Here is a 19,003-nt window from a genome sequence, read left to right on the forward strand (position 1 = left end):
AGAATAAAGGGTGGAATAGATCTTAAACTAAGCAAGAAGGGTGACAGGAGTAGACCAACTGCAGAAGGATAGAAAAAAGCTTCCACATAAAATGCCTGACAAAGATAAACCTCCACCACACAATGGTTGGAAAATGTTGTGTCCTTAAATATATTCATAAATTTAAAATTAGCCACACAAAGTTCAATTGGCTAAGCGTTTAGTGAAGTCCCTCTCATAAGCTGATGATGAAAGCAGATTTATGTCTTGTTGTGTGTACGTTTATACGCACGATAGCTTTTGAACGAGTTAACTTGTGACAAAATTTGGTGTGAAACTCTACCTCTACATCAAAGATTCAAGATATCTTTATTAGTCAATAATCAACACAAGTTACAATAAACTATGTCAAACTATTTGGCCGTACGGAGTCAACAAATTTCAACACTATAAAACTGTTATAAAATTAACAAGAACATTGCGAACAATTTGAAAACTTACTTACATAATTTATTAACTTAGATAAAGAGAGGAAAGCGTCATATGGTTGTCGAAAATTCAAAACATAAAATTAACAAGATATATAATAATACAGATTAAAAACTAATCAACAATGTAACAATAATATATATTATATTTGCTAGTGACGACTTATATTCTTAAAATTATAAAACAAAAGTTAAAATTTAATGGTAATCCAAACTTAACAATATTAAACGTAAAGAAGTAATATCACAGGCCAAATTGAAAATAGTAAACATTGGTCCATTGGAGTGACAGTGGAGTATATAGAACATTATTTCGGAGGGAAGGGGACTGAGACAGTGGGTGGTTAAGGAAGTACAAAATATCCTCCAAATATAGGGGCTTGGGAATATTGCCTTGGGAAATTGTTGAGCTTTAGGACCTCAAGTGTTCTAGCTTAAAACAAACTAATGGGTACAATTTTAATGTTTGCCTCTCAAAATTTCATGGGGGCTCGAGCCCCCTCATCCCCCTTATGTATGCCAAAAAATATATCAAAAATATCAAAATGTCTTGGGAATCGTTTAAAAGTTTGGGAAGCCAAATATTAATTTCACCTGTAACTCAAACTGACTAGAAATAATTTTATCTCTGGAAACAAATTCACCACAAATCATCCTAACATTATTAATTCTAGAGCAATCAAAGGAAAACTTATTTAAACTAAAAGGAGACGCAATAAAAATTATGTTACTGGAGTGATAGTTGCCTATATCTATATACAGTAAGAGAATTTGAAAAATGTGGCCTGCACATTGCCATAGACTATAGATTGTTACTGAGGGGTTAAAGTTCTGAGAATCAGCTCAAATTAATCAATTAATTTCATTTGTGTAGCCACTTTTTCTGCTGTACTATATGACAACTATTGAACAGATTACGAGAAATAATTGTTTAATCTAGACTAATGGTGAAAGTAATAAACAGAAAATCACACTACATCAACATCAACTGTATTAATTTCCATTATAAAATTCAAAATATATCCTTTATAAAACTGACTTCATTTGAGTTGTTTTATAATATATTAGTGTCCCTAACAATAATTTTTTACTGGTAAGTTAAGAACACAAATCTAAAAAATGTTGGCCGCGTTTCTTAAATACCTTTGCTTTTATGAATTATTTGAGCAGACAATTTTTATTTAACTAAAATTGATAGACCTAAAACTTTAATTTTGAGCACTAAAATGTCCAAAAGATAAACATTTTTTTAGACATTAGCCCCCCCCTACAAAAAATTTAATCTGGCTACGGCACTGCTCATTAGTTCACATGTATCCTGGTATAAAAAATATGCAATAGCAGTGTTCGTACAGCGAAGCATTTTTATATGTAACAAAATGATGAGTAGAAAACCAGAAGTCATAGGAATAAAAGGTAGAACATCGGAGTGCTTTGGTAGTTATTTGAAACATAGAAAACCACCTGTGATGTGGCAACTAAAACAAGCTATCATGCCAACTGTCCGTTCAAAGAGAAGTTCCACAAGGATTAGTCTTAGGACCCATCTTATACATACTCTGTCAGTGACTTCCCATCCTACCTTAACGGCCTCAGTGAGTCACTTATGCATGCAAACAATACTGTGCTTGTGCATAGAAACAGGAAACCTGGCAAAAGAAATTGAGTCCTTTTTGGCACTCAATATGGCTAAACAATACTGGAAAGAACCATCTTGCTCTAAACGCTAAGAAAACCCGACATACTACTCTTTGATGAAGAGGAGTTGTCTTATTTTCCAGAACTCACTGGGGTTGAAGGGGCTAAATATCTAGGGAATAATCCTTGAAAATAGGTTATCAAGGACACCTCAAGTTGATTTCAGCTCTTTACTTGTTGATAAGGTTAAAATAAAATAAGCAGCTATGAGATGGTTAGAATTCACACTCTTTGTGTACGTGAGATATAGCTTCGTTGTCTAGGGTGTCTCCTCCAAAGCAAATATATTCAATGATTGCAAGTCATTCCCTAAAGTCAAGTCAGTTTTGAAAGGAACGAGATTTGAGACTGTTGAAGCAGTAAAAGAAAAAGCAAGGGAAGTATATCTTATGATTACACAAGATAAATCATCTTATGATCATGTCATGAACAGAGTTACGGTAAATGATCTGAAGTATTTTACGTAAAGTGGAAAATTCACATGGGGCAGTGTAGAGATCGAGGAGGGGAATACGTTGCAGGGGATAACATCAAATTGTAAATATCTTCAAGTAAAATTTGTTTTCTTCCTTAGTCCGGTTCTTTTATAGCCATACCTTGTATTTTCCCAACAACTTTCTAGGACTTTAACAATAGTACATGATCTTGAAGATGGTTTTTCACTATCAAATCTCTATCAATGGTTTTATTTTCTAATTTAAAAAATGTTAGCTTCGATTCCAAAAGTTGGCCCAATGTCACTAACAATTTATATGTTTCTTTCTGAGCAATTAAGTTTAATTGTAATTAAGGTTTATGTGCGCACTTGAATAGTGTATACATAAAATACTGGTGTCCACCACATTCATGATACTGAAATTAAGGTCAAGAAAATTGTTCAGTGTTAAAAATCAGTAGGAGTTAATGAAAGAAAATCCATTCTCTGCTAACAATAAATTTTAAATCATTTTACATCTCATCCTTAAATACAAAAACTCACACTACTAAGCTTGTACCTGTTACTGTTTGGATTTTAAGAGATTTATTTCACAGATCAGTTTATTTACGTCGGGACATGACGGGGCCCTGCCGAATATCTTTTCCAAGGCCCGCCAAACCAGAGTTAGGCCCTGCTTGTGTGAACAATTAATTCAGATTAACAAATAAAAAATTCAAAGTCATATTACCGTTAAGTATAGCAACGTTATCCGAAAGTCGTGCTATTGTGTGTTTACTGTTCTTGAATATATTATTTAATATTCATCGTCAAAAATGAAGTCTTCCACTCAGGGTTAAACAATGCGTATAGAGTGTAATATCCTCTGCAGGTTTTGTTTATTAAATACACAAATTATCTTAAAATGGCAGCTTTTGTTAATGCTAGCTAGCTACATCCATTGAGTCATATGTACAAAATGAAAGACAAACAGCCAGGCAACCAGTCTGAATATTAAACTATATTGATGACTCCTACAGCTGTTATTGATTCTGTTGTGCTTATTTTTATCGTTTTTACAAAAAAACCTGCAAATTTAAAGAAATTACTCGGCAATAACTGATTCTGTTGTGCTTATTTTTATCGTTTTTACAAAAAAAACCTGCAAATTTAAAGAAATTACTCTGCAATAACTCAACATTAATTTTCTGTGAATTTAGGTACAAATTCTAAAGGAATTACTAACGTATGAGGGAGAACTTCAAGAAACTCTGTTATCATTTTTAGCTAAATATCTCAGTTTGAAAGAAACGCATTAAACCCTAAAAAATATTCGCTTTGGTGAAAGATATTTCATAACTATGTCAGTAATTTAAACGTACAGACTTAAGTCATTGATCTGTTATTTCATAACACTTTCATGGCAACAACAATAAAACGAGCACGGACTCTGGCAAGCTCGGTACCTTGGCGAGTACTGGAAAGTCATAACATGTCAGCCATACACAAGCCAATAATCATGACTAGGAATCACGTGACAGCTTTTATATTGGATTAGATAATGTACTTTTTTTTACACACTTTTTATAATTTTTGTGGTGTCCTGTGTTCCTTGAAAATTTATTACTATGTTTCAGTATTAAATTTTTGACACATAATCATTAAAAAGAGTAAAATTTAATATCCCACTGATTTCTCTTGACAGGCTACAGACTTAAGCCTTCATTTGTGTTGGATTTTAAACTTTAATAGAGACTACATCTTGTTTTAAACTTTATAATGAGATTTGAAGTGATTATATTATTAATCAACTTTTTTTTAAATGTGGTGGTCACCATAAATGATTTTTTCTTGCTACTAATACAAAAAACAGGGTGGAACGGTAAACCATCGTGGAATGAAACTGAACAACGTCCATTAATTGACAAGAGATAGAAGGTTCAGGAAGATCACAACAACACTCAACACCACGACCAAGTTACCATTTGACACCGTTTGTTACCATTACATAAACATTTGACATGACATGACATGACCGATCAACACCGACTCATATACAGCTTATTGTTGGCTGACAGCAGCTCCCTGAGACTGGGAGAGAGCGAAGTAGACTCTGCAGATATGTAGAGGATAGACGCGATGGTAGCATTCCATCCTGGAAAAGATAATAATATTCACATTACGGTAATGACCTACTTTACACCATTAGTGCTGTATAAATTATGAATACATAAAAATTCAGTCTGGTGACCAGATCATATTTTATTGCTTAGCTCTCCTGTAAAACAAAAACTAATCACATGTATTCAATTCAATTCAATTCAGTATTGAAAATATTGTGTCTTGTCATGTGTACATGTTTTGAAAATACAGTTATTGGATTTCAGAAAAGAAATGTTTCAATAATGTAAAGCAATAAGTGTTAAAATGTTGTTGTCTATAAAATACTCATTATTGCCATGGTTTCTTATGAATATTGCTGATTCAAATAAATTTTGTTTATATTTTAAACCTTATTTTGAAATTGAAAACCTCAAAACACTACCCCGTACCTTAAATGCAAAAATTACTTAGTACACAGTTTTATAATTGGCTGACGCCACTTTATATTTAAACAAGCTGAACTTGACTGTCCGGTCATGATTTTCCATTTTCAATTTGTATTGAATTTATTTTGAATTGCCTCATTCCCAGGAATAAAAATGTGAAATCTGTTTTAAGATATGTTTATTTGCATAGAAGTAATGGTCTGTAAAAAGTTCACCGGTTGGACTTAACAATGATAGATTTAGAATAGTAGTTCAAATTACATAACTTTTGATGAAGTTTACATACATCACATCCTATACAATTATTTTGTTCTGTTATTTCATTAATTTTTTTCATAAAAATTCAGAAATCAATCAAATACCAATTTCTCCATAAAACTAATTATTAATTAAATGAAGACAATGAAACATTCAAATGTACACTTTACTTTTATCTGTTAATTAATTTAACTCATTTCACAAACAAAATTTGTACGAATTGAGAAATAGTTTACTGATTTTTAGTTATGACGACTACTGTACTTTTAAGGTACTTTTTATAACGCACTGATAAGACTTATGAAATATAATTTCTTATCCTCCAAGTTTTAGGTAGTATCTTTGTAGGTATTTTCATAACAGACCCACAGGATGGATAAACAAAACTTACATATGCAAGAAGTAAAGGCACAGAGTGAGTGAGATGGACTAGGACGTCGCAATCCGTTGTTTCTGTTTCTTGACAAAATCTTGTGCCAGCTTGTCCCAAGTCCGGAGTTCCAGCGTTTGTAATATCGGGTGATCTGATTGGACACAGAAGATAGTTACTAAAGTTTATACATGAAAAAGTAAAAGTACAAAGCGAGTGGCATAGACTAAGACATCATAATTAGTTTTATTATGAAATGGGTAATAGGTTTGGACTGGGAAGGAATGGAATTCTTCTTTAGTTTTAGATACAGCTAGAATCAATTACCAATGGGTCGTTCTTATATGTCAAGTTAACCAGACTCTTTATTTAGCTGAATCCAAAATTTAAATTATGCAGCACTTTGATGCAAGTTTTATAATATTGTTGTATGATTCAACATTGCCCATCATCCAGCTTGATGTAGATGTATTATGTAGATTGTGGGATGTTATCTAAAAGTAGGGTTACCATGACACTGGATTTTCCCAAAGATTACTGGATTTTTAGAGTAAAAATATTTTTTTTAGAATTTGGAGAATAAAATTTCCACAAAAACTAAAAATCTCCTCCTTTAAAATTTTTTAAAGACTTTCTACATATCTACATCCGGCAACTCCACATTTCCCGGCAACTCCACATTTGAGCTTCGACATAATTATGGCATCACCAACGTGGGGCAATAGTTAACAAGATGCATCTGAAAAACGACATACAGCGTCCAACTGTGAGCTATTAAATGAACTCTGATATCTGAATTTCATCAAGTTTCATTATTTATTATAGTAACTGAATTATGATTTTTTTAAATTGCTGCAGTATTCTTGATGACCCTATTATAATGAGATATTACTTTCACATTTCAGATGCAGTAAACGAGAACTGGGATATTTACTTCTGTTCTTTTGATGCATGAGGGGCAGCTCAAGCTGCTTGAGGCCGTGGAAGTTGTCAGCACTGCAAGCACTGTTCACGCCGGGAATGCTGCCCAAGGAGAGAAACGCCTCCCCCGCAAAGTCGTTGGCCGTGAGAACATCGTGATCCATCACAGTGAAGGCCACCATGGCTCCGTCCGCCCGACACTGATCCAGCGACACCGAGCTGTTACAGAAAGCTGTCTTAGATGATGCAAGAAGAACTCTTTTAAGAAATAAAATTTGTTTCTACAATAACAATTTGACTAATTTGTAAATCCTGCTTAGTACCTCAATAGGCTATTAGAAACATATATTTAATACTTAATCCCTTTGATATATTTCAGCAGTTGACCTTCTAAAGATGCTTTCAAAAATGTTAATGATCAAAGTGAAGAAAAGACCTTGATGATAGTTTTTGATTTGTTGGTCAACTCACCCACTCAGCTCACACTTCTATTGTAATTTTAATGTCCAGGGTAGATATCAAAAGGCACTACCAATGGCATATATAGAAAATTATTTTGGAGGAGACTGATACTCTGAGTGGTTTAAGAAGTATAAAGCTTCCAAAAACATGAACTCGGGAATTTTCCTCCAGGAAATTGTTAAGCTCTCAAATCTATAGATCAGTTTGTTTTTGGTATATCATGGGGACAGACAGACAGAAATGAAATTATTCCACGCTTCGCTTACGCTCAGCCAATGATATAAGATACATTCTAAGTATATACATATTTTTGTTTACATATTCAAGTAATTAATGATATTGTCTATATAACTTATGAATCACTCAGTGATACTTTGTAGTTTTTGCTTACAATATATCCAGTTTGTATATTTAATACGTAATACTTACAACTCAAAACACTCATCGAACAGAGGGTTCAAAGTTTTCTTCTGCACGTTTGTGATTTGTTCGGCGCAGTGAGAGAAGAGATTTCTCGGCAGTAGTTCTACGATCACAAAAGGGTCACTGAATCCTATAATCAGGCAATAAACATTCACTTAAGTTAAATCAGCTGAGAAATGCTTCCACTAAAAATAAATACCTCCCATCACTCTGTTCTTACTTTCAGGTGTTTATGCCAGCTGTAATGACGGCCATCTTGATTTCAGGCCCATAAGAACAATGTTTAACCTCAAATACCTTTACACCCTTACTTTTTAGCAATAGAGCTAATATCTCATTTTAAACACATAATTAATACACATCTTAAAACTTTTTAAAGTTTGCGATATTTTTACTGTTTTTAATTCTTTTAGAAGAAAAGGCCTACCAAGTGGATGGTTACTAATCATATCTTTAAAGTAAGATATCAAACATGATTACACTACCAAAAATAAGTGCTTAAAATAATAAACATTTCACTTCTGCAGGAACTCCAGAGAAACTCTACACACATCATACTGTCAAGTGAATGTCCTGATCAGATAGAAACACCTGCTCAGGGTAATTCTAAAACCCACTGAAGTGCAGTTTTTTAGTGACGTCCTGTGATTTATCAAGAGCCTCAAGATGACCTGAGTCGTCTAGATTTCAGGGTTGCCTCGGTAGATCCTCAGGGTTGCGGTGACGGTAGAGTATTCCATTATCCTTTTGACCCTTTAGTATCATATTGTATCATAAGGGCTTAAAAGTGTCAGAGGGTCAAAAATGTTCTAGTGGCCAGCCACCACTGGCAACAAATTCAAAATTATTCAAATTCAAATCATCATAAAATTATTAAATTATAATTAATTAACTAATATAATTTTTAACCAATTTATTATTATGATTTTTTATTATTATTAATTATTATTATTTATTACTCTTTTTTTGTTCCCATTTATTTATGGTGTGTAATATCTCAACACCACTGACAGCAAATTCTGCAAGTTTTCCTAATTACTCTCAAATGAAAGAGATTCATATTGTAATCTCATATAACAAATCTCCTCTGTAGCAACAGATTGAGATTTGAATGGGCTAAACTATAACCACTTCTCCACAAACATTAATTTGAATAGTTCAGTTACTTTTCATAAAAACAGTGATAATATAAGACACTGCCAAAAAAGGAACACATTGAGTCATTGTCATGCAATGTTCTGAACTCACCATTAGGGTCTAGGGGTATCACGTCCCTGGCATTAAGAACCTCCACACACAGAGAGTCATGGTGGAAGTATGCCCTGACAGTTAACACACCGTACTGTGTACTCTCCGTGGTCAGCTGGTCCTGCAGCCTCTCCAAGTGGTACATGTGAACCAACTGTTCCGTTTCAGTCTTATGGTAGCCCAACCTCTGCTCCACACCTCTGTATACATCTACAGACAAAACATCTGGTCATGAGGAGTAGGCAATGGCAAATAATCTGTAGTCTCTGAAAGTTAACACACCGTACTGTGTACTCTCCATGATCGGATTATCCCAAAGTCTGTAAATGTTTCTAATTATATTCACGTTTGACACTTGACAAATATGAGAATGTTAACAGGTTTATACAACTTCTGTTGAAGGAACATTTAGTTTTACAGCAAATGTCTATGAACCCAAAAACAATGTTAAATTACTTATTAAAATTCATAGTTTTACAATTTCGTACCAGTTTTCAGCCCGTCAAGTCCCAGTCCTTTTCCGTCTGAGTGGAAGAACTCAGCTAGGATATCGAGGGCCTCGTAAAGACGATCGTAGAAGCCAGGCATCTTGTCTTGCGAGTGGCCATCCATCTGGTGAGCGAGCTCTGTCACACAAGTGTCCCACACAAGACTCAACACGCGCTCAAAGTTCCGTGGCAGCAGTGCAGCATTCAGAGCAATCAGGTGAGAGTCCAGGTACTCCAGAAGGGGCGAGATGGCATCACTTGTAGGCAGAGAGTCGGGGGACCACGCTAAATGAAACATGGCTTTCTTCAACGCAGGCCGCATCTGAAATATTTATATACATATAGTATTACATATTTTGATTTGGATGGTGACACCACATGTATGTATGTGTAAAAAAATTTTTATAGGGAAAGGTAAAGGTATGAGAGAAGAGACTTAATACTATCTGATAGCCAGACTGCACTAAAAGCACTTGATAGCTGTCCGTTTGACTTGAAAGCAGTCTGGGAATGTAAGAACGCTCTAACTGAGCTGGCTACGAATAACAGAGTAACACTCGGTTGGGTTCCAGGCCATGAGGGCATTCATGGAAATGAAAAAGAAAACATCCTCGCCAAAAAGGGAGGGGAGTCCATAATGGTTGTGGGATAGCTTTCTCCAACAGCAAAGCTCTTGTAAAAGATTTGGAAAAGAGGATAAGAAAATGCTGAGTAGAGCCTCAGGATTAAGACAATCTAAAATGTTTATCTCTCCTTATGCTAAAAGGTGGGCATCTCTCCTAGGGGCATCTCTCCTAGATCAAAGTAAGGAGGATATAAGACTGATATTAGGGATGTTGACAGGACATTGCTCCCTAAGAAAATATCTAATGAGGGTGGGCCTTATCCAGACTGATGAATGTAGACTCTGCTGAGAAGAGGAGGAATCAGCAGAGCATATTTGGTTAAATTGTGCTGCCATTTCAAAAATTCTGAAAAGATTCCTGGGCGCATATCTCCTCAGCCCCAAGGACATCAGAGAACTGGAGCTCTCAAATCTGATTACCTTCTCTAAAAGCCTCAGATTCTGAGGACTCAAATATAAGTAAGGGAGGCGCAAAGGTCCTTTTTAGGACTAAGCACGGGGACTAAACGCCTTTTTACCTCAAGATAAAAAATGAGAGAAGAGAATGCATGAAGGAGATAAAGAGAAACTTTAAGAGACAGTTGTTGAGGGTCAGTGGTGTGGAGGAGAGGGCTAGCCGAGGATCATGAGGACATGGGAAGATAGAAGAGGTTGGAGATACCTTGCCTAGCAAGTTTATTTAATGGTTAACGTAGTCAATTTCAAAGTGAACGTTTGGAAATTGATGTACGTTGATGAAATTGACGTTTTGATGTACGTTACTCAGATTATGTGAAAAGTATGTAATCATCGAGCTCCACCTTGACCCCAATCCTGTTGATGATGAGGGATATGTCGGAGTTGAGCTGGTGGGTGGCAGAGTCTAACAGACCCTGAATGTTATCCCGCCACTGTGTGGAGTGATCTCCTGCAGCTCGGACTGCGTCCAGGACTGCTTCCACCTGCAGCTCGTCAGGGAGCAGACTGAGACTGCGCCTCACGTACTCCAGGTCGTTCATGGCCACACACATCTTGAAACAGTCAACAATATTTATCGCACAAAGACAAGTACAGAAGATTTGTACAGGCTATGTCAAAAAGTAAAGTATAAAAATACGATTAGGCTATTCTGACTCAGATATATAAACTCTATCTACTTTGTAAACACAACAAGAGTGGCCTTTAACCTAGACTGGAAAAATTTTACAATCTATATTCTTAATATTTAAAGATAGCCAGTTGAACATTTTTATGGCTGTAAATCTAAAACTATTAATTATCTGTGGTGTTGTTAGTTAGATACTTGGTTCTCAACTTCAATTTATTTATTGTATCGTAGTTGTATATCACTAATAAGTTGTAATTTGTAATAACAAGTTATAATAATACAAGTAATAATAAGTTGTAATAACATTTAAAGTTATTTATGTTTTTCCTTGCTTACATTAAAAATTGAAAAATATAAATACATGGAAGAGTCATAATACTTTGTCGAATTAATAAAAGTCTGCAAATGGTTCTGGCTGGTATATTACAGCTTGTCGTACAGCTTTTACCAACCTCTTAATATTGATGGTAGTATACCTAATGTGCTGGAGGCAGTAGCCTTTGTTCATGAGAGTGGCTTTCCCAGAGGTTGTAACACACACCAATACAGCACCTGACGAGTAACAGATTTTCATCTCCTTGCACATCGTCTTTCTCTGTTTGAGAAGAAGTCCTCGTACATGAACTTCAAACTGTAGAATTACCTACCTGAATACTTCAAAGAACTTCATGCGAGGACATTCAAGACTAAATTGAAGCTGTGGCTACTGCAGAATCCTTTTTATATTATTGAAGAGTGCTTTAGAAGAGGAGAAACTGACAATTGACTGGACTCTGACCTTTTGTGAATTACTACTATAACAGTAATAATTTTATTCTCTGAAAATATATTGTAATTCTTGTTCCTTTTAATTGAATTGATGTAGTTACAATTCTTAAAGAATTTGCCCATTGTAGCTGAGAAATAAAATTTGTGAAACAACTAATACATATTTTTAATCTGAAGAAATATACTTTGCCTTACATGATTGGCAAGATTTTTCAAAGCGTTTGAACTGATGCTACTGTACGAAATTCATGGAACCCATTTTGTCTCACCAAGGTATAAAACAAAATCAAACATCTTCAGGATTGAAACAGATGAAGATCTGTTTCACAGACATGGTTAGGAGGAATCTAAATTTTGACATACACTCCTGTCCTCTAACACAGAGCCTAGAAACTCGCTAAAATTGAATAAGAGCACACGAGAACTCACTATATTCTTCATTATTGATTGTCTCTATTTATCAATTTCTAAATTTAATTGTATGGGTTCAGAATAAGAATTTTATTTGTCATCAGATTGTTACAAGAACAACATTGACATAGTCAGATACATACCATAATACTGAAATATACAATGAATAAGACATTGGAAAATTTCTTCATATGAATTTATACACATATGATTTTTTTAGTTTTAAGATAACTGGAAATAAAAATGGTATCAAAATTACTTGACAAAGAAAGCGTGAACATAATTAATAACTTCTATGTTTCCTCAGACATCACAGTAGATGTTATTACTATGTATGGGACATATCATTGCAAGCCTGGGTTGTGCCAAATAATGAAGGGTAGATCAAGTATACCTGCACTAACACAACTGATAGAAAATATAATAGACAAAGTTGAAAACGGTTGCATCACCACACCAGTTTTTCTCGATTTCAGTAAGGTATTTGATTGCCTAGGACATGGCATATTATTACAGAAACTCCGACTGTTAGGAATTGACAACAAAGAGGCAGACTGGTTTGAACTTTATCTGACTAACAGAAAACAACTAGTAGAAATTCCATATATGGATAATGGAACACTAAATTATGAAAAATCTGATATTCTACCAGTGACGAGAGGTGTGCCCAAGGTTCCGTCTTAGGCCCAGTGCTATACACACTCTTAACAAATGACCTACCACAAATGACGCTAGAGGGACTCTGCGAAGTTGTGATGTATGCTGACGATACTGCTCTTACTCTTGCTGAAAAGAACAAAGATCATCTGGATGTTCAATCGTCTTTAACTTACAGACTGGCAAAACAGTATAGTACTATAAATGACCTGGTATTGAATGAAAGCAAGACACAGCAGCTAGTTTTCACACCCACACACACAAAAGATTCAATGACCTCCTAGAAATAGTCACAAGCGATACAACAAAGTATTTATGAATTATTCTGGACAACAACTTATCCTGGAAGCCCCATATAGATAAACTTAGCAATAAGCTTAGTACCTGTGTCTATGTAATCCGAAGACTATTAGTCAAATTAGTCATACAGATGTTGCAAAAACAGCCTACCATTCACTATTTGAGTCACACTTCAGATACGGACTAACTGCCTGGGAAGGGACGTCATCAACAAAAATGCAAAAAGTTTTAATAGTCGAAAAGAGAGCCATACGAGCGCTTACAGGACTTGGGCCACAAGATACCTACAGGGAAGCTTTCAGAGAGCTCAAAATATTAACTGTGATAGCTCTCTATATCCTTGAATTTGTTCTTCTTTCTGTAAAAACTGGCAGAACAAGAAATGGAGAACTCCATTCCTACAACACAAGGAATGGTCACAACTTTGCACTTGCAACACATCACCTCATCTTTTACAAAAAGAAGCTGTCATGCAGGGGGTACAGTTTATTTCAACAAGCTTCCAGACTTCCTGAAGAAAATTCCAGCACAACACCTGAAAAAACCTCTCACAAACTGGCTTTTACAACGGCCTTTCTACACCTTTCAAGAGTTCTTTGACTGGAGCATGAACTCACCATAATAATTAATGTGTTACTTTTCATTATTTTGACAATTCTAAACTCTATGCTAATGAATAAAGATTTATTGTCTATTGCCTATAAACTGTTATTTAATGCTCTTAGGCCTTAAGATATATTGTTTAAAGTTCGCATGAATAATTGTTTCTTGTCTTAAAACTAGTATTAAAAAATTGCGATCTCCACATTATTAATAAATAATACAGCCAAACCCCCAGGATTGTAGTTATGTGTCTCATATTATAAATGGTCTTTATCTTTCTCTATAGCTCAGGTAAAGTTATGGCAACGTAACTCAGCTGTAGTTCATCATGTGTTCATAATAAATCAAAATCATTCCTATGTTCGTAAAAATTATTCATACTTTTAATTTCATTTGGCTTTGTAGATTTTATGTAGACTCGAGTAAAAACCAAAATACACAATACTATTTTATTATAGTACTACAGGTAAACCACTTATAAAACGTTACTGGGCGGTTTTAGTTCACGCAGGGTGGGGTAATATACCCCTACGCCGCTGTGATGCCGCCCTCTCCCAATATCCCCACCACTGCTCGGCACTCACTCGCTTGCTCTATCCCCTGACCTGACCTCTGCACTTAGCGGCTAACTTCACACCAAAGCGCAAGCTCCCTGGATACGTCTATGGCTACATTAGTCTGTTCAATTAATATTTTGTGTTTGTATTGGCCTACATACAAAAGTACAATATACTTTATAGAATATGTAAGTAGCTGCAATTTAAACAAAATGGTGTGAACAAGACACAATCCACAAAGCTAGTAAAACAGAGAGAGGAGATGCTTGTCCCACTCCACACCATGGCGAAGTGGCCCCTCCTGCTGCTCAGATATTTGCTTCTGCGCAGGGTTCTTTGCAAGTGGTTTATCTATAGTGGACCTGCCGCTTCCAATCAAATAGCACCTATCAGCAATAATCAGATGACCACCATTCTGCAGAGCTTTCCAAAAGCAAGAAAACCCCTGCAATGGTTGCATAGAAAATGCTTGGCTAAAAAATCTGCATTTTCTTAATATCTTTCCTAGACATTGTCTTGATGTAACCAGAAATGTTGGACATATGGCACATTATAAAGTCCTCATCAAGGTATAACCTCTGAACTTGAAACAGCTGGAGTTAGCTCCTATTCCTTATTGTCTGATGACTTTTAGCTTCGGTGTCTGCTCTTGATGCAACTCTACCTGAGTGGACATCATGTACAAGAGTCCTTGCTCTGATACTGTTTGTTGCTGCAGCTTGTTTGATCTGTTAGACACTCAGCAGAAGAGTGTCAGCTCGGTAGTGATTTCTTTACAGCAGATGAAAGTGACAGATAACATTCAGTGAGTTTTTCCTACTGCATACTGCTCTAATCTATTAATCTCTTGCCAATGAAGATAACAGGATATTGTTAGTGAACGAGACCAACTACAAGTTATTGTGGTTACCTCTTTCACAAGGCAACACTACAAGTATAATGCATATGACTACATGAATTGCATCATGATCAGTCATGATATACGAAAGTTATCCAAAAGTTCAGTTATGGTAGTGGTTTCAATAGATCGATTTTTATGAAACCTACCTAAAATGACTTACATTAAAACTTTGAGTTTTACAGTACTATAACAACAATTAATAATAACATGTATACGTTCCACACTGAGAAGAAAAGTTGCGAGAAAGAGAAGATGAGTTCTTGGAAAAAGTGGAAACATAGAATTTGGTGAACCATTTGACAGCTCCATTGTGTAACACTCAAGATATTGAAGAAGACATAAAGAACTTGGTAGGCAGGCACTAAAAAGAAGAGAGAGTAAGTCTTTAGAGTAAAGATTGTCATTTCCCTACACACATAGATGGATTAAGAGGAAAGAACAACATTTTTAATACAGCAAATAAAAGTTTCACATTACCATTACCTCGTCTGACATCCTGAAGGGTGCACTGTCTTCGTAGTACCCTGTGTCTTGTAGTTTCTGTTGGGTCAGCTGTGCGTAGTAGATGGCACCACTGCATATACACTGTGCAATTAAGTAAGTTTCAGAATTAGAAACGGACAGGTGAACACCAGAATTAGATGATATCTAAAGATGTTATAAAATAAACTACAGCTCTTTCTTAAAAGCTTGTTATAGAAAATGGAAGGTATGAAGGGATAGTAGGATTTCGGATGTTTACCATTGTTATATGTTACAAAAATGTATACCACTACATTTCGAGAATTTAAATCTACCCTTTTCTTTGGATGTAAAAGAAGAACTTTATACCTTTAGCCATTTAGTCTCTTTTACCCTTCCCCATCCCAACCACCTCCTTCCTGGACTCTTTGTTTCAGATGATGCATCACAATATCACAAGAAGTGCAAACATTGGGTTCCTTGGCATTTCTTCACCTTTTTCAGATTGGGTGTGACGTGTTGTGGTTTTCGCCCATATTTTGTGACATCGCTTTGGTTCATTCAGTTTGGACTTCACGCAGTTTGTCATTTATCACTTAATTATTTTAACTTTGAGTGGCCATTACCATATTTTTTAGTTTTTTAATGTCTTCGAATCTTTTTTCCACCTGAAGAAAAGGGGGGGATTTCAATCCTCAATCCTTGAAATCTGTTATAATATTTTTGTAACATATAACAATGGCAAATGGCAAAATACATCTGTCAAAACTCTGTTCAAGGTTACAACATTGATGAATAATTAATTGTTAAGTGGACTTGGCTTATACACATTGTAATCAATCTTTTCATAATAAACTATGAACATTCAATCAAAATTGCTTGAGGATTTAAAATACCTCCACTTTTTATACCAAAACCTTGATTTTGTATGTGAACTAAATTAATTATAATTATAGGCTTTAAATTCTAATAAATGGTAAAGTTTTGTGGATACATAATACGATAAAAATTGTATTCACACCTTCCACAGCCTTATTCCAATATACCTAATATTTTTTATTTACATTGTTACTCAGTGTAGTCACTTTTGAAATAGTTTTATTATCACAATAGGTTCAAAACTGAAGAAAATTAATCATTTTTAAAGTTCACAGTTGTTCTACTCTATTTGTATAAATCTGGTCCCAATAATTACATTCCAATCTAAATTCTTTGCTACAATACATTGTATTTTCCATGTAGAATTGTCTTCTCTTTATTTTACTGACCCTCATCTTCCAGTTCAATCTTGCAGTTACTTACACAATTTGTAGCAGTTTCTTGGAGTAAACTATTTTATTTTGAACCAATTTTATTAGTAATTAGTATTAGACTGCAACGCCTTTTTGGTTACTTCATAGTGAAAATCCACTTCGATTGCAGGCTGTGTTAAAATCATAGTTATATTTCATGTTTTTTTTTTCATTGACTTTTATTAATTGCTAACTATAATACGTCTGCCCTTTACCATATCTTCTAACATTTTTATTACTAAGTTTTTTACTGTATCTGGGAAGAGTTAAAACTTTTAATTTTGTGGGCTTTCAACTCATCGCAACTTAAAAGTTTTATGTACAGGTCTTAGAGAAGTACATTAATTTTATTATCATTGGCTAAAATTGTCCTCATTTTCAAGAAATAAAAAATTTTTTAAATCAAACATTAATATTAACAAAAAATTGATAGTATAAAAAGTACTGCATCATTAAAACATTGATACAGATGAGATTGATGTAAGACTGTGTTTGAGATGTCATGACCTTAACATACAGGCATTACTTTAGTAATTTCAAATGCAATACTTACATCTATAAGTTTAACCACCAGGTTGTACGAACCAATGATATCTGGCCAAGCCAGTTGCTTCCAGAACTCTTTCAACTACAAAAAATAACACTAATGTTACATTAGAAATTGAAAACCTATAGGATCTATAGTAGAGAGTACAGATTTATTGATCGTCTATTGTTTGAAGAGGCTTGCAAACTGTTAATAATCAACGTTTCAAATTTTTAATAAATATTTGTCCACGTTTTTGTTTTAGGCAATGTGGTATTTTTGTTTTAAAAATTTCATTGTTACTGTTCTTTAACATACCATCTGTAATAGGGTTAGAAACTGTTGGTCACGCCATAAGGAATTACAGACATATCATTTAATTACTATGGTTAATTAAAACAAATAAATCTAAGGGAAAAACAGCTGACTACAAATATATTATTTTTGTATAGCATGCATATGAATTGTAAAAAATATTTATAAAGTATGAATAAGTATGAACTATGTATATAAGATTTAATTTTTAGTGGTTTTATTTTTTGAGATCTGACCAAATTATGAGGATTATTTTCAAAATCAATCCTTTCCCAACCAAATTTTTAAATGAAGACTAAATATTGTGAGTTTTGAGTGGTTTGTGGTTGTTTGTAAAGGATGATGTCTGAATGAGATCTCGGAGTGACATCATTATTTAACTCTATCTATAATATATATTGATAACACCTTCAATGTGATACGGAACATGGAATTTAGAATTAGCCAGATTAATAGGTTAAGTCCATTAAAATCAACTTTTAAGTTTTAAAAAGATGAATTGTGCTTGAAAATTGAGAAATATCAATTTGTGGTAACATGAAACTTTGTGTTTCACTCTTGCGTTTAATGCTACGCTGATAATAATCCCCATTCATCTTAGGTAGGAAAATAGAACACAGTAGCAAACACAAAATATGTATTTCAGGAGATTAATTTCATTTTTCATACAAATAAAAATAAATAGTTAAGAATTTTCGTACCTGATAAAAACAGGCACTGGTGTCTACGGCAGAGGTGCTGTGTTTCACAATGTAATCTCCGGAGCAGAACCGATTCAGTTCCGCAGCCTTCTTGATTCGGTTGAGAGCCTACACAGAACACTGAATCAACTTCATTTAAAAGAAATAACCATAACTGTTCTACAAGTATTGTATACATTATATTGCACAAAAGGGTTAAGCAATATCTTCTATTGGTGCTGTTTGATATTAGGTTATTAGCAAAACTAAAACTTAATTCTCTTTCAAACAGAACCTATAAGAAATTATTCAATGGATAAGAAGACAAAAGAAAATCTTATTATGTACGGTATACCTAAATATTTGAAGGGGAGGGGTAGAATCAATATAAACCACGGAACAATGCAATAAATATTAAATTTACTTGATTATTATTGTAGTAGCAAAGTCTCTTTTATATACTTTAGGATTAACTTTTGGTAAGTTCCAATTTCAGATTATACAGTTTCTAGAGGCAATG

The 19,003-nt window shown here is 34.4% G+C and overlaps 1 protein-coding gene across 1 annotated transcript in view; it reads right to left on the reverse strand.

Moving 5' to 3' along the window:
• LOC124353595 (BAI1-associated protein 3) overlaps positions 1-19,003 on the reverse strand; it is a 70,949-nt gene continuing 51,946 nt past the window's right edge. The window contains exons 13-22 of the mRNA XM_046803508.1: positions 18,505-18,612; positions 17,516-17,590; positions 15,692-15,793; positions 10,725-10,934; positions 9,300-9,621; positions 8,812-9,021; positions 7,570-7,693; positions 6,692-6,897; positions 5,779-5,911; positions 1-4,735 (exon numbers count right to left, since the gene is read on the reverse strand). Coding sequence (XP_046659464.1) covers positions 5,817-5,911; positions 6,692-6,897; positions 7,570-7,693; positions 8,812-9,021; positions 9,300-9,621; positions 10,725-10,934; positions 15,692-15,793; positions 17,516-17,590; positions 18,505-18,612 — 1,452 coding nt within the window. The 3' untranslated portion in view covers positions 1-4,735; positions 5,779-5,816. The remainder of the gene's footprint in view (positions 4,736-5,778; positions 5,912-6,691; positions 6,898-7,569; positions 7,694-8,811; positions 9,022-9,299; positions 9,622-10,724; positions 10,935-15,691; positions 15,794-17,515; positions 17,591-18,504; positions 18,613-19,003) is intronic.

Source organism: Homalodisca vitripennis, chromosome 2 (genome assembly GCF_021130785.1).
Source record: "Homalodisca vitripennis isolate AUS2020 chromosome 2, UT_GWSS_2.1, whole genome shotgun sequence".
NCBI classification, from domain to species: Eukaryota; Metazoa; Arthropoda; class Insecta; order Hemiptera; family Cicadellidae; genus Homalodisca; species Homalodisca vitripennis.